At 38.4% G+C, this 15,817-nt stretch overlaps 1 protein-coding gene across 5 annotated transcripts in view; it reads right to left on the reverse strand.

Moving 5' to 3' along the window:
• Positions 1-2,998: 2,998 nt before the first annotated feature.
• LOC130906972 (target of Nesh-SH3-like) overlaps positions 2,999-15,817 on the reverse strand; it is a 30,287-nt gene continuing 17,468 nt past the window's right edge. For 3 of the 5 annotated variants that reach the window (XM_057821768.1, XM_057821764.1, XM_057821749.1), the window contains 17 exons: positions 13,609-13,677; positions 13,402-13,534; positions 11,939-12,120; positions 11,714-11,766; positions 11,301-11,340; positions 8,095-8,154; positions 7,345-7,404; positions 6,337-6,384; positions 6,122-6,262; positions 5,950-6,039; positions 5,671-5,880; positions 5,447-5,552; positions 5,272-5,351; positions 5,158-5,187; positions 4,167-4,325; positions 3,970-4,092; positions 2,999-3,893 (listed from right to left, as the gene is read on the reverse strand). In XM_057821768.1, coding sequence (XP_057677751.1) covers positions 3,778-3,893; positions 3,970-4,092; positions 4,167-4,325; positions 5,158-5,187; positions 5,272-5,351; positions 5,447-5,552; positions 5,671-5,880; positions 5,950-6,039; positions 6,122-6,262; positions 6,337-6,384; positions 7,345-7,404; positions 8,095-8,154; positions 11,301-11,340; positions 11,714-11,766; positions 11,939-12,120; positions 13,402-13,534; positions 13,609-13,677 — 1,700 coding nt within the window. In that variant the 3' untranslated portion in view covers positions 2,999-3,777. Of the gene's footprint in view, positions 3,894-3,969; positions 4,093-4,166; positions 4,326-5,152; positions 5,188-5,271; positions 5,352-5,446; positions 5,553-5,670; positions 5,881-5,949; positions 6,040-6,121; positions 6,263-6,336; positions 6,385-7,344; positions 7,405-8,094; positions 8,155-11,300; positions 11,341-11,713; positions 11,767-11,938; positions 12,121-13,401; positions 13,535-13,608; positions 13,678-15,817 lie in introns of those variants that run through there. The other 2 variants (XM_057821757.1, XR_009061400.1) reach the window with 2 other exon arrangements.

The raw sequence follows: 15,817 nt of genomic DNA on the forward strand, positions 1-15,817 counted from the left end.
GTAACTTGAAATCTAACTTACAGGTACTGTAGTTACATTTAAATCATGAAAACAATTAGGTAACAAAGTTCCTTTTTTTAAAGTAACTCTGGCAACACTGCAGTTATTGAGATATAGTCTGTCTTCATAACTACTCCACTAATGGTATATAAATGTCTTGCTTGTAACAGTGCTTCTACTATTGCTAATTGTTAACCTGTCAATTGAGTTTTCCATTATATGTTAGCATTATGCTAGTGAGGGCAATTTTAAGGCAACGTGTACTGTACTTTTGATTTTAATCAATGATATCTAACTCTCTTGATGTCTGATTGGACTGTAAATTTGAACTAGGAATAACACCGCTTTCTGAACGATCGTTCACAACCTACCAAACAGCATTCGTATCTCAAGTTTGTGTATGCTAGTCAAAGCAAAAAGCGTCCAAATGACAACTCTTGTCTCATAAAATTCGCAAGTCAAGTCATTCATTCATTCATTTTCCATGCCGCCTTTTCCTCACGAGGGGTGCTGGAACCTATCCCAGGTATCTACGGGCAGTAGGCAGGGTACACCCTGAACTGTATATTGTATTATTATTGCATGGATTTGCCTTGTGATTGGCCTGATACTCTGCAGGAATGCTGCTTGCCGCACCCGTGGCCAACAAGCTTAGACGAGCACTAAGGAAGATGGCAGATTACATAACTGGATTTTGATGGGAAACAGCTTGGCAGCTCAAGGCTGCACGTCCTCTAAATGCCGCCCCAAGGTACAGTTGCCGTGAAAGACACACCACATGTCCAAAACTCGCCATCTGAGAATGTCAATAACCCAACAAAAAGCAGAAACAGAACTCTTCACTGGCTTTGGGGATTCGCTGGAAATGTTGTTCTGTTTGTGTTTACGAAACATACTTTTCTAAACTCCGGGGGTCGTATCCAGAAAAATCCCAAAGATGAAAGCCTTACACACAAACAAATCTTGTGCATATGCTACATATATCATAGTTTGTTTTCTGTTCAATCTTGAGGTGAAAGTTTTGGAATTTTTCAGGCATCCATGGCTCAAAAGCCCCAAGCCCACCATGTAGCTTGCAATTTGGGATTGGGAAAAAAAGAAAAAAAATGTTATAACTACTTGCCTGGCTCTGCCAGACTGTTCTCCCTGTATTTTTCAAACACTGAGAGTATAGTCTGGGAACCAGCCCATTAACGGCCTCTCGAGCAGGTACAAAATCAATCGACAAATCAGATTTGTTTATTTGCGTGACTTGTTCTTAACGAGCAACGTCACTCTTGCGCGTCGAAAGTCGTCTCCACAACAACACAGATGGTGAACGGGAGAGGCGAGAATATGTTCCAATCCACGGTAAAATCAGTTTTAAATTACCAAAAACACATCGACACGAGTCATTGACAACAGTCTGTCTTGCGCTAGCCATTTTGAATAAACTCCGCTCTCTTCGTATGTTTACTTCCGCGCGCAAGTCCCTCGTCCTTCCCTCGTCATTTTACTAACGTCACGTCTGCCCGTCGCTGATTGGTCCACTCCGCTGTCTGTTTGCTGTGGCTTGCTCCCTGGAAATTGTATCCACGTGAATGATGGCCAGACTCAATAGCTGGAACAGCGGTGAGTCTGGTGTACCAGGCAAATAGCTACAAAGAGTGTACTTATACGTCTTTGCAAATCTAGAAAAACTTAAACCAATGTAGAATTCCTTGTCGTTTTCAGCAGTGAGTTGAGCGTTGCAACCATGCCACATTTTTGACAGCTGCACTTTTCAGGATGTTTTTTTTTTGTGTTTTTTTAAAAATCTATTTATTATTTTTGCTCTTGATGACTAAAGTGCTGCAGATTGCTGGAAGTACAAACCAAGATCTTTCCATTTGGTCAGATCACTCAATGCCATGCCACACTTGAATCGTGATCATGCCAACAGACCGTTCCTAAGTTTTTGTGCAGTCAGAAATGGATGGCGGCCCAGAGTTACGTAACAATGACAGACGTAAGCCTATGTTCTTATTCTGACACAATTTCCTGCTGGTGTTTTCTTTACCTCCCTTTCTGAATTCCCCCATTGTGGTTAATGTTGGGTATTATTTTCCTTTAAGATCCCCCCCACTCCCCCCCAAGACAGCTGAATATGCTTGAATTACATTCCTTGGTTATTAGTGATGTCATTCTAAAGATTAAGACCTTATCGATGCTATCATGCATTTGTTACTCGCCTTCGTGGTACTTACTGGTTATCCCATGTCTCATATTAAAAGCCCACAATTAGTGCAAACTTCAATCACATTACTTCTATCCTGGCTAACTTGCACTGGCTTTGACTGTGTTTTGCCTTTTACTTATTAGAATACAGGAGGGCTTCACTCCTTCTTATCTTGTCGAATTAGAAGCACCCTTTATATCTTGTGTAAAATAATTGTTCCCATTATGCACGTGTCTTGTTGACTCTGAGGGCAAAAACAGAAGTGTTTCAGGCTCCAGAACTCTAGAACGGCTTAACTATGGGAATTAGACTAGCTAAATTTGTAGAAATGTTTAAATCTCACTTTAACCCTCCATAAAGCAAGTGACAATTTTTGGTATTTAAAGACCTGGCGTTCACATTCATGGACATCACATTTTGGGTCCTCAATCTATATCTATATATTTGGTATACAAGTGTGTTCTACAAAATGTGATGTCCACATGTGTGGACACCAGGTAATAATTATATACTGTATATAAAACAGTCATAAAAACAGTGACACAATTATGTAACATGCGTTCAAAAATATACTGGAGGATGCATGATGTTCACTTCATTGGATACATGATTAATCATACATTTTATTTCAGACTTTGTTATGATTCACTTATCAATAAATGTGACTTGACTATGAGAGTCAATAGGTTTAATTAATAAAAGATCATTCATATTGTTAAACTGAGATGTTGCTTCTTTCTTCTGTCTTCTTTCTTTGTTTTCTTTGTTTGAATTCTTATCATCTCAATGTTTATCGATGTCTGTACTGCAGCAAGAAACACAAGAACATGCTCAGACATTTAAACATAGGCTACTCAGTAAGTCTTTATTTGTGCAGACAAAACAAAACAACCTTATTTCACTGTAAAATAAAGGGAAAGACTATCCTGTGTTTTCATGCCAACTAAAGAACATTTACACATCTGTTTCTGGCGCAAAATACATTCTACATACATTTTGAACATTTAATAGTAAATAGAAATAACTTTAAGAAAGCATCCAACATATAGTCCATGATGAAAGGTACATATTTACAGAGAAAAAACATCATCATTCTGCTTTTTAAACTTACACGATGTAAATGTAACATTTAGACCCAGTTAATGGTTCTATATTATTGCAACGTCATCATTTAAAACCCATGAACCAATCGTCAGAAAATGAAAGAAGGAAAATTACCTTATATTCGATTGAACATACAAATATGTATTTGATTGAACATACAGTACTGATAGCGTATTTACATGTACACTGTACACTATATGAATGTTGCCCATTTGCAGTTGACAGTGAGCAAAATGGACAGTTTTTCTCTCCTTTCTCTCCTTCTTTAGCGATAAAACATTTACAGTACATTTTCTGTTTCCCCAAAAAAGACATTTATGATGTGCAAATTGCAAATAAAGTCTCATGTCCACACTAATGAGGTAATGAGTTTTTGTTTTTTGTGTTTTTGAAAGAATTCCACTCCAGGCAGAACGCTCGCCAGCTTCATAAAATAATGTCATTAAGTGGACTATACCATGGCACAAAGTCATGGTTTACCACTTTCCTGGGATGGGAGTTCCACACTCATACCAAGATACATAGGTGACGTGAGAATGTCCACCCATTGGGCCAAATTGTACGGGCTCCTGTCGAACTGCTCGATAAAAACCTAAACAGTAAAGCATTATCAGTTACGTCAAGCTCTTAGTTACAGTACATCTGACATGGTATAATTTGGACCTTACCAGATCTAGATGGTAGCTGGGCAGCATTCACTTGTCGTCCAGTTTTTCCGTCCAAGAAGGAATCGACAAACTGGCAGTGGTCCTCCCCAAAGCCGCTTTCATCTCCAATGTTGTAGAACTGGCCTGTGATGCAAATGGATTATTACATTGCCAAGGTGAGACTTCAAGAGGTTCTGGTGGAGGTGAAAGAGACTCACCATGTAGCGAATCACTTAAGTAGATCTTGTATCTGAGCGAATTGCACAGCTGGACTCCTACAAACTTGCGGTACCATGTTCTCTTGACGTATTGTTTCCCGTTACAATTGGAGTATGAGTCTGCCTTAAAGGGGAATTGCGTCCAGAGGGCATCCTTTCCTGCCGAGAAAGAGAGAGACATTTTGTCAAATTTGTAAAATCAGATATTGTTAATTTAGTACATTTAAATCACATGATAGTGTGCTAGTATGGGTGCTTTTGAGTGCTCCACTGTCCGCCATGAGTGTGCTAAGTCATGCAGTGAAAGGTGGAATATCAATATGTTGTTATTTTCACAATGATATACAAATAAACTCTCACCTCAAAGAGTTTCACTACAGGGTTTCATCTAAAGGTTGTGTTTAGCACACTTTTCTAAGCAAACCCTATCAGAAGCATTGGGAAAACAGAACACCCCATAATTGTCTGTTTTCAAGGAGGTTCAACCAGGTTTACAAGCTATAAGCTGTTAAATACAATAGCGACAAGGTGAGGGTAACAAATTTCCATAATCGATCCAAACTGTGGGTCAAAAGTACTTTTATTTGAATGATTGGATGGATGGATGGATGGATGGATGGATGGATGGATGGATGGATGGATGGATGGATGGATGGATGGATGGATGAAAGGATGGTTGCTGAAGACTTTTGAGAAGCAAACAGGTCTCAGCTACTGTATTTTGGTCATTTTCTCCAATTTTATTCTTTGAATTTCCTTAAATGTGAAGCTGAAAGATCATGCCAACTTACTAAATTTTAATGATTCAATCAAAAGCAGAATAAGGCAATCTAAAAATATTATTTGTCAATTTTTGGCTGAAATGTCTGGTTTCACTGGATTGACTCACATGTCTGTTACCTCTAGACCTAAGAAAGATGCTATGCAAAGTAGCATTCATCAACATTTATTTTCAATTTACAAGGACTTAAAAAACATTCTCTAACCTCACCTGAAACGTTCTCACTCACTCTTGGGTCCGCTGGGGAGCATAACAGAGACAAGGTTAATCATTATACATAACTTCCATGAAACGATCCATAGGCAAGTCTCAAATGTCTAGTACCTGACTCGGTGTTGAAAGACACAGGTTCACTGGATGGGCCTGCACCTAAGTCATTCTTTGGTGTCACCTTAAACTCATAACTATAAATACAACACATGTTTAATCCATCTTTATTTCCATTCAGTCCAACTAAGCACATCCACGTGAAGCTTGTTTTGATCAAAATTTAGCTTACCTGCTTTCAGGTTTGAGGTTTTCCACTGCTGTATGCGTCTGGTCGGTGGTCAAAATGGAAACTTTCTCACCGTCAGGTCCATTGGTGGTTGAGATGACTTCATACTCTGTGAACACAGTAGGAATGGCTAACTGTTAGCTAAAAATGGGCAGTTGATATTGATCGTCAGAATCCCTTGTGAAACTTGAGTTAACATCGGAGATTAGGTTCTCATACTAGTGTACCTGTAGTTTCATTGTTTGTCTTCTCCCAGTCCAGAATGATGAAGGAAGGACATCCCTCCACCGTAAACACAGTAAGGTTTGTGGGTGGCAACTTGGGTGCAGTCGTCACATTGGCGTCCCTGCGTACATCCTCAGGGAAGAAGTTCAAGGACGAAGTAATAGAACACGGCTCGTCTGCTTTCTTGCCCGTTTGGTAGATGACGTGAGGTGCTGCGGTTTTAGAAGGGCGGAGTAAACAGTCTGGATTCTTGCTGAATCTTGATGAGAAGGGACACTTACCAACGTAACGCTTTTTGCCCATGGCGTCAACGTCTGAAGCTGGCTGCGACTGAAACAAGTCGGAGTCTTCCCATGATTTGTGCGGAGGGGCTGCAAGGGGAAATTTGGCCTTAGAATAGAATCTGTCCATGAGATGGCCGCACTGTGTTGCTGTGATTTCTCATGTAGCTACCTGCGGTTGTGGGTGACATAGTTGTCATGTATTTTCGTTCGTACTTGACTGGCCTGGCAGTGGTTGGTTTGACAGTGGTGGCTGGGACTTTGGGCTTGAGGACTGCCAATTTGTCCGTGTGTTTCTGGTTGCTATTCTTTTCTGTGGGAGAAAGTTCACTCAGGAAATGGAAGTCAACCATAATATGGATGCATCAGTTTGTCTTTTCACCTCACCAGATTGATTTGGCTTTCCGAGCAGGTTTGTTTTCTTATTGAGAGATCCTGAAACATCCACACCACATTGAAAGTTATACAAGAAGATAATTGTCACATTCCTTGTTCTCTTTTGACATGGAAAATTATGCTGAAATAATGGTAAATACTAAGAACATTCCTTGAATAATTCCCAAAATATTCCCAATCAAGAAGTAGATTCTTTTCTATAAGAAGAAAGGAAACAAGTCAAGGCTGACAGCTGAAAGATGAGGAGGCCTGCAACAAAGCAGTTGCATTCCTTCCAATCAGCTTAGTGTAAACACGGATGAAGACCACAAAGCCACCAGGTAACATTTGCATCTTGGCTTGAATTCATTCATGGTTTGGAGGTGATTAATAGCCAGATGTAAGTAAGAAAGCTAACAAGCTAAGTAGCGTGTGTCCATCATTGACATGACTCACTGCTGCTAGTTATTACCAGTTCCAACCCTCTAACGAGAGAATCTACCAATAATTTACGTACCGTGTCTTTCGGACTATAAATCGCAGTTTTTTTCATAGTTTGGCTGGGGGTACGACTTATACTCTGGAGCGACTTATGTGTGAAATTATTAACACGTTATATCATTTCACATGTTATTCTGGTGTTTTGGAGGGACACTGATGGTTTGGTAAACTTGTTAGCATGTTTTTTATGCTATAGTTATCTGAATAACTCTTAATAGCTATGGTACATTAACATATCGGCCAAGTTCGCATTTCGTTGTTTATGCATCATGTAACATTATCTTACTGTACACTTATTCAGGATGTTGTTCTCTATGATTTTAAATTGCCTTTCAAGATGACATATCTGTTCTATGTGTTGGATTTTATCAAGTAAATTTCCCCCCAAAATGTGACTTATACTCCGGTGTGACTTATATAGTTTTTTTTCCTCTTTGTTGGGCATTTTATGGCTGCTACGACTTATACTCAGGTGCGACATATAGTTCGAAAAATACGGTATTACAGTCAAGGGTTTACCTTGACGAAGTCGGGTCCACAAGGCAGGCTTGATGGGGGGGAAATCCCGGTGTCCATTCACTTTGGGGAGGGAAAAAAAAAATGTTGCACATATTACTCATACAATTACAAGCTTTCGCGTGATTATTATTATGAGCAATAATGTAAGCTTGAGATCAGGAAAGCAGTTTTAAAGACACAGTTAAGTGAATTGAGAGATTCGCTTCCAAATGGATTATAAATGTTTGACAATAATTGCTGAGAACGTGCAGAGTGAAAACAATTTAGTAATGAATTGTTGAGCAATAGCATTAAAAAATTTTCTCCATCATTTCAGTTGTCATTATTTTTGTTGAGTTGGCTCTACGACACTGTTCAAGTACTGTGTGTCTTCATTCCATCATCACTATTTGGCAAAATTGTGAGTTAATTAGTAATAACTCGCCCATTTTGACCACAAGCCTACAGCAAAACTATAGCAAACCCTAAAACTTCAGATATTTGAACACATAGTGTAGGAATGTTTGAATGATGGCTAAAGTTTAGTGGAATACCCGTCGTTTGGCAATTTATTTTATTATTATTATTATTATTCATTTGAAATTGGCAGACTTATAATAGCACACTTTTCTGTGGGGTGGGAAATTCACAATTGATTTTTATTTTCTGTTTAAAGTGTGATAATGTGTCCCAAGCGGCCTATGAATAGTGCTGTGTTTCAGCGCCATATGCCTTGACATGGACATTGACCAAAAGAATTATGTTGCTTGCCTGGGAGAGCGGCACTGTGCAGCAGTGAAGGAAGCCGAGATTGTGTCCGGTTGTGGAATGCTGCAAATGAGTGGAACATTACATCAGTAAAGATGAGTTTTTTTTAATAACATGCAGGAAGAAGTTAGTGTTATTATAGCCGGCTGTAAACTAGATCTCTGATCTTAATATCATGAAAGTGTTCCTTTAAATACAATCCTTAATAGGTTTTAATTTAAAATTGAAATGTTATTTTAACTGCTTGCCATGTGATTCTTGAACATATTTAATCATTATTGTGTTATCTCATGTTCTAGGGGCATCCCATATTTAGAAAACCCTCTCTGAACTGAAAACTTCAATTTGGCACATTAAAAATCTTCAGGCTATAATTATATTCTGATTCCCATAAACTGTGTCTCAGCAAAGGCTTAAAAAAAAAAAAAAAAATTCTGATGGGACATAGTGTTTTTTGCATGAGTGCAAAGCACCTATACAATACAATATCTATTCTTTGGACAATGATACGATGTTTGTCGGTATTGCAAAAGTTGCTGCTACTCGATTCAAGGGCGCTCAATTGATCTAATACAATATTACGCACACATTCAACACAATCAGTCACATTTCATCTAAAGCCAATTTCAGACATTTGAAAACCATATTTTTTAACACAATAGATGATAATATTGATAAATTGTTTTGCATTTCAATCCATTTCAATCATTACTTAACCTATTAAAGCAACACTCGGTGACTTTTCAACCTTTATAAAATATTTTCATAAAATTTGAGATAATATGCCGACTGATAACTAATTAAATGACACCGCTTTTATATCTTGAGGGGGTCTGTATCGCTTCACCGGCAATAAATAACTTTGAGGAGGGTGGCAGGAACCCTGTCACACACAAAAAACTACAAATGTGCTGACTGCTTTATGGCATACGTCACTTCCCCTTTTCCCCATTCATTATAAAGACCGAAGTCGATGCCAACGCTTTTGCGCGAATTCTGCAAAGGTGGCAGAGCAACAAAAGAGAAAAAAGGTTTTGTTTGGGGAGGATAAAAGGGAGGCATACCTGTCAAGTTGTAAGGTTTCGGCGTAATTTGTACAAGTGACCACTGATTTTTAAATGTGTACGCCATACGTTCAAAATCTGTACGCTTTTCGTGCATTACGTATTTTTTTCTCCGTTCGGATTTTGTCACCATTTTGGCAACGAGACAATGTGCGTTACTACATTGGTTGAATGACGCTAGAAAAGTCAGACACACAGAGAAAGAAAAGCGGGAATGGGAAGGAGGGAAGAGTGTTGTGAAGCTGTTTCAAACGTGATGCTAGGCTAGGTGGCTCCAATATTTCCTGACTGTAGCCGACGGCCTACAATCTACGCCCATTTGATGCTACACTAGATATCATATGCATATAGAACTAGATGCGAAATGACAGACTCGGCGGCGTTAGTAAACAACCGCCACCTTAAAGCAGTAGACTTCTCAGAAAGGCTCTGTTGTAGTGAATCTTCCTAGCGAATCTAAGTAACTTTTTATCTAAAATACTCCTAAATTGGCAAAATCTTGACTTGAATCTATCTTTAAATGATGAAACAGTTTGAAAACTAATGCAAAAACGGGAGCAATTTTAACAACTTTAACGGTTGATTCACAACATTAAATGACTTCCAAACATAGCAAAGGTTAGCATGTTATTTCAACTATTGTTGATCACTTCTCAGAATTAGCAAAAGAAATAGTTCCTAACTCAAAAATTGCATCGGTAAGTTAATTTTATCAATTGACCTTTTTAATTTATAATTGGACACACTAATGAACTACCTTCAAGTCAAATTGAATTGCGAGCTGAAGTGCAGCCACCGAAAGGCCTGATAGAAATTGCCAAAAGTGCTACATACAATCATAACAAAAGTCACTGTTAAATTTTCGTAATCATAATGTACCTGAACATATTGATTGTTCTTTGATTGCACCAGGTTATATGTGTTAATATTACCAATAAGTTCATATTATTTAAAAACTGGAGTTTTATTTTTGTTTCATATTGCATGCTATATAAATCGTTGTAAGATTAGTCATCAATTTGTAAGGGCATACGACACTATTTGTAAAATTGCCAACGGCCTCGGGTTGACAGGTATGGGGAGGTGACCAGGATATAAAGAATAAACATTGGCTCGGCTTACACTCGTTGCGTGATGAGTTCTGGTGGGGTGGGGGGTATTAGACACACTAAGCCGCATGGTTGTTAACTATCATATGCTATTGCTTAGACACAACTGGATTCATTAAATTGTTACTATTCAACCTTCACACAACTGTTGGAAACAGAAATGTTGTTTAATCCATCTGCAGGTGACCAGGAGATTGATTTTTGATTGATTGATGATTTTATGCCACTGTGCATGTTTGCGCTGGTCCTCATGGGACACGCAGTCTTCCTTAAGGCAAAACACTACCGCGTTTGTCCACCGGCGTCACCGTTGACCAAAAATGAAAAGTTACCAAGTGTTGCTTAAATTTATAAATCGAGATCAATCTAAGGTTACACCTCTAATTTGCAGGCTATTTCATTCAGCCATGGTGAGTATCATTAATGCTAATTTCTAACACCACTCAATTCATTCAGCTGCAGGTTATTCCTCATTGAATAATCAATGCACAGTTTAAATGTATAAACTATCGGGTATTTTAAAGTCGCGCGCACACACATAACACACTGATCCATGTCAGGTCAGCAACCACCCATTTGGTGGAGTCACAAACAGTATTAATGGCAAGGCACGCGGAAGTGTTTCTCTGGACTGATCACATCACGAAAGAATGAGACCCGACCCAGGGCTTTACTTCAATTGTCAAGTGTACATTGATTTAAAAAAAAAAAAAAAATTATAACTTTTGTTAATCTAGATAAAAACCCAAAACGGACCAAAAAAAAAACCAGTTTCAACTCTAATTGAACAATTTCCACGACAGCATTGAAAAAAAAAGGAATAAATAGTAAGCCAACCCCCTCCAAACTGGCTGGGTAGCTTGGCCTAGTGCTCAGACATGCGTGAGGGGCCCACTGTGCTGGGCTAGGGAGACCTAGCAAAGCATACATGTTTTTATATTTTTGCGGTGTACAAACAGGCAAACTAATGTATCAGTGATCAGTTAATCTCCCAGCCGTGTTGGCCGGGAGCCAATACGCAAAATGAAGGCACTACCTGGACGTGGTGGGAAGAGAGCACGAGGCCGAAAAGGATTCTGAAAGACAAAGAACGGGATGGAGAGTTCACTTAAATGAAAAGACCCAAGAATGGGAACAGAAGAACTCATTAAATTTGATCTAAGGTGCTTTTATTATTCAAGTTATATTCATCAGTAAATTAGATTCCAACATAATCAAACAATACTGTATATTTCAAACATACCATTGACAAACATAACCTTTTACAAAGGGTTTATTAATGAAGATAGGCAGTTAAAAAATTTTTAGGAGAGGGTGCCCATTACACCCAAATTTCTATCTAGTCATGTCAGGGCTTGAACCCCCAACCTGTGAATAGCGCTGATTAACTATTGTTCTAAACATTACCAGAATAACAACTGAAAAAAATATATTCATGGATTTACACACCAGAGGCTTCACCAGGGGAAGATGCAGCTTGGGGGGCTTCTGTGTTTTTTTACCTTGAAAACAAATCAAATAAGCATTGAAGCAAAAATAAAAACATTCAAACTAAATGAGACATTTTAGTGCTAGATTATTTATCCATTCATTCAGAATGGCTTGACTAGACGGTCCAGTTGTAATCCTATGTTGGGCGTTATATACAGTTAGCATCACTGGGTTCTCTCTCACCTGCCAGTTTAGTACTGTGGATCATCGCTTTACTCCAGCCACCAGTGCGGTCATCCTTGTTGGATCGGACACCAAACTCATAAGGCGTGTCAGGGGTGAGGTTGTCGATGACTGTGTCTCTTGTCGGGCATGTCTGGTAGATCCACTTCCTATTTCGCTCTCTGTAGCGGATGGTGTAGTAACTAAAGGAAACAAGAAGCAGATGTTCCTCAGGGTTGTATTCTCCCCTTTGCAATTTTTGCTATGCTTAGGTTAGCAACATTGGTTGGAGAGTTTTAAAGTTTTAAAGGCCTAAAAAAAATGCATTCTAAATTAAACGACAGCCTGAATTTAATTGTTGTGTTTTTCTCACCTCGTCAAAAATAATGGGATGCTCACTTTCAAAATATAAAAAACATGTTATGGGAAGTTTTGTTCATATTCCCATGAATCCTGTTCTTGCTGGGTAGGGCATATGTCCAATAGTTTCAAAATGAAGCAAAGCTTGCCAAATTGTTGTTTGAGTTGTTTAACAGAAAAGGAAAAATCTTATTTTGAAATTGGGAGTAGATGGAAAAGATGACAATTACAGTGAAAGCAAGCGACGACTGGAACAAGTGAGCTAGAAAACACTGAACATTCTTCAGCGGAACATCTCTCAGCGGGGTCATTGCAGAACACGGGTCACAGCAGACATCTTCTGTCATCATAAACCATGAGCTATTTCAAACCCTCAAGATGCCATTTTCACTCATGCCTAATGATGTACACTGGATTACATCCATCGCTCATTTGTGATTTGCCACTCATGGCTTTGCCTAATTCGCAGATTTTTTTCCCCAAAAAATGTACTGCTTAAACTGGTGAAAAATAAAAAAATATATATGTTGAGTTAAATTTTTAATGCTGTTTGAAACATATGCATGCTAATTCCAACATTACAGCCATTTTTTTTCATTTTAGTTCTTTCTCCGCTGTTTACTTACTTACTATGTTGTTACTACTTACACACAATTCTATTTATGGCAGCCATATACTCTGTAAAAACTTAATAGGGTTAAATATATAAACATTACAGTCATGACTGCTTCTTTAATATTTCCTTGTATGATTTTTTTTTTTAAAAACAAACACTTATGTTGAATATATTTTTCATATTTTTTAAGAACACAGGGATCCCTTAGTTAAAAAAAATTGACATGATAGCGAAAAACTGAGATCAGTTTTGCATTCCACACCCAAATATTAGTTAGAACAGCTGTCAGACCTACTGTAGCTCAACAAAAATTATTTACCCCAGTGCAATGTATATACAATACATCTGTTCAAATTTGCATCTGTTTACCTATATATGCCAGCAAACACTCCACAAAGCTGCTGGATTGCTATAATGTATTAGAGATTCGTAACTCCAAGTGATGTTTACAATTGTTTTGGAAACACAAATGTCTGAAACCTAGGACACGTCCACATCAGGATCTCACCCGTCCTCCAGGCAATCATCGAGGATGTCTCTGTCATAGGAACTTTTCAGATGATTTCCCCAGGACAGCAGCACTGCTGTTGGGCTGACTGGACCAATCACCAGATTGAGTGGCTCATCCAAGTTCACCTTTCCTATGCACAAAGTCAAGAGAAAGTGAGAACCTGTGTCTAGCAGAAAGAAAACGAGCTGGCACTCACTCACATACCTGTACAGTGTTTGGTCACGTCGTTGGGAAGGATAGGCTGCACGGCCACCAGGTACTTTGGTTCTGCCTCTAAACAGACAGTTGAAGGATATATTACTCAGAAGCTTTTTTTAAACACGTTCAGGCATTTCGCCCTTAGTTTCACATTTCACCCCTTCATTTAACCCTTTTGGCAATGAACAGACACTAAACAGTAGAATTAGAGTGACTGACACTGAGTAAAGCAACAGTCAGGAAAACATAAAAATGCAGATGAGAAATACTGTCATATGTATTAGGTTCTTCTGCTGCAAAGATTAGTAGCCAGGAAAAAAGACCTCTCTGAAGAACAGCTTGTATCTCAATAAACTTATGAGGCTCAAATGCAATAGAATAAACTTCATCACTAAGTTAACCTTTCTGCCAAAAATGTAGTTGAAATTTGCAACAAATAGACTTTGCAATAATGCAAGAATAGATAAATTACAAGAATTAAGATCTTTTATTGTGCACTTTTGTTGTGTGAGTACAAACGTTAAAAAAAAACTTACCAAGTAGTATTTTGGCTTACATTATTTTCAGTGTGGCAGCCTAAGTTTAAGTGCTCTGTGGATATCATATCAAAGATTAATGCAAACTGCTCCATCATCCAAATTTTCATAACAAATGATTTAAAAACTACAAAACTTAGGTTTCTTTTCCTGATGTTGCTGAGAAAATCCTCCAATGTTTCTCATGAAGCTATTTGATGGATGGCTCAGAGCAGCTTTCCTATTGTTGCTCTAGTGGCCAATGAAATTCAACACCAATACGTCATGTATGTGACGTTTTGGTCCTAAAGGAATAAAAGTTGTTGGCTAAAATGCAGTGGGGGGTCTGGGGCCAACATCTGTTGGCCGTTTTCACATGCCTGTATTTATATAACGTGTAATTTTACGTCAGGTTCATGCGCTAGCTATGGTTTTGGTTTGAAAATAAATCAGGTGTGTGTGTGTAAAATATGTCAATTTATACTTATTGATTGGTTGTAAAAGAAACATTTGAGTCATATTCCTATTCTATTATTTATTCATTTAATATAGTAACAACATTGTACTATTTTTAATCTCTAGTTTAAAATTAATGAGCTATATAATTATATAGATGAGTAAAAAAAAACCATACAATACATTCATTTAAACTCACTTTTTGAGAGACAAAATAGTACTCCTCATTGTAAATATACAAAAGTGAGTACACCCCTCGCATTTCTGTAGATATTTAAGTATATCTTCTCATGCAACAACACTGACAAAATGACACTTTGACACAATGAAAAGTAATCTGTGTGCAGCTTATATAATAGAGTTAATTTATTTTCCCCTCAAAATAACTCAAAATATAGCCATTAATATCTAAACCCTTGGCAACAAAAGTAAGTACACCCCTATGAAAAAACGTACATCCCTAAATGTCAAAATTGAGTACTGCTTGTCATTTGCCCTCCAAAATGTTATGTGACTTGTTACAGGAGTGCTGTCAGCATTGCTGCAGAGATTGAAGAGGTGGGGGGGTCAGCCTGTTAGTGCTCAGACTATACGCCGCACTCTACATTAAATTGGTGTGCATGGCTGTCACCACAGAAAGAAGCCTCTCCTGAAGACGGTACACAAGAATGCCCGCAAACAGTTTGCTGAAGACATGTCAACAAAGCACATGGATTACAGGAACCATGTCCTATGGTCTGATGAGACGGGCGGGCTTTCTTGTGTACCGTCTTCAGTAGAGGCTTCCTTCTGGGGTGACAGCCATGCACACCAATTTGATGTAGAGTGCGTCGTATGGTCTGGGCACTAACAGGCTGACCCCCCACCTCTTCAATCTCTGCAGCAATGCTGCCAGCACTCCTGTAACGAGTCACCTGAGATTTTGGAGGGAAAATGACAAGCAGTACTCAATTTGGACATTTAGGGATGTACGTATTTACTAAGGGGTGTACTCACTTTTGTTGCCAGGGGTTTAGATGTTAATGGCTATATTTTGAGGTATTTTGAGGGGAAAATAAATTAACTCTATTATATAAGCTGCACACAGACTACTTTTCATTGTGTCAAAGTGTCATTTTGTCATTGTTGCCCCATGAAAAGATATACGTAAATATCTGCAGAAATGCGAGGGGTGTACTCACTTTTGTGATACACTGTAGTCCCAAGGCTAGAGCTTTTCTGTTCCCCCAACAAAGTGTCAACTA

Source organism: Corythoichthys intestinalis, chromosome 2, assembly GCF_030265065.1.
Source record: "Corythoichthys intestinalis isolate RoL2023-P3 chromosome 2, ASM3026506v1, whole genome shotgun sequence".
Lineage (NCBI taxonomy): Eukaryota > Metazoa > Chordata > Actinopteri > Syngnathiformes > Syngnathidae > Corythoichthys > Corythoichthys intestinalis.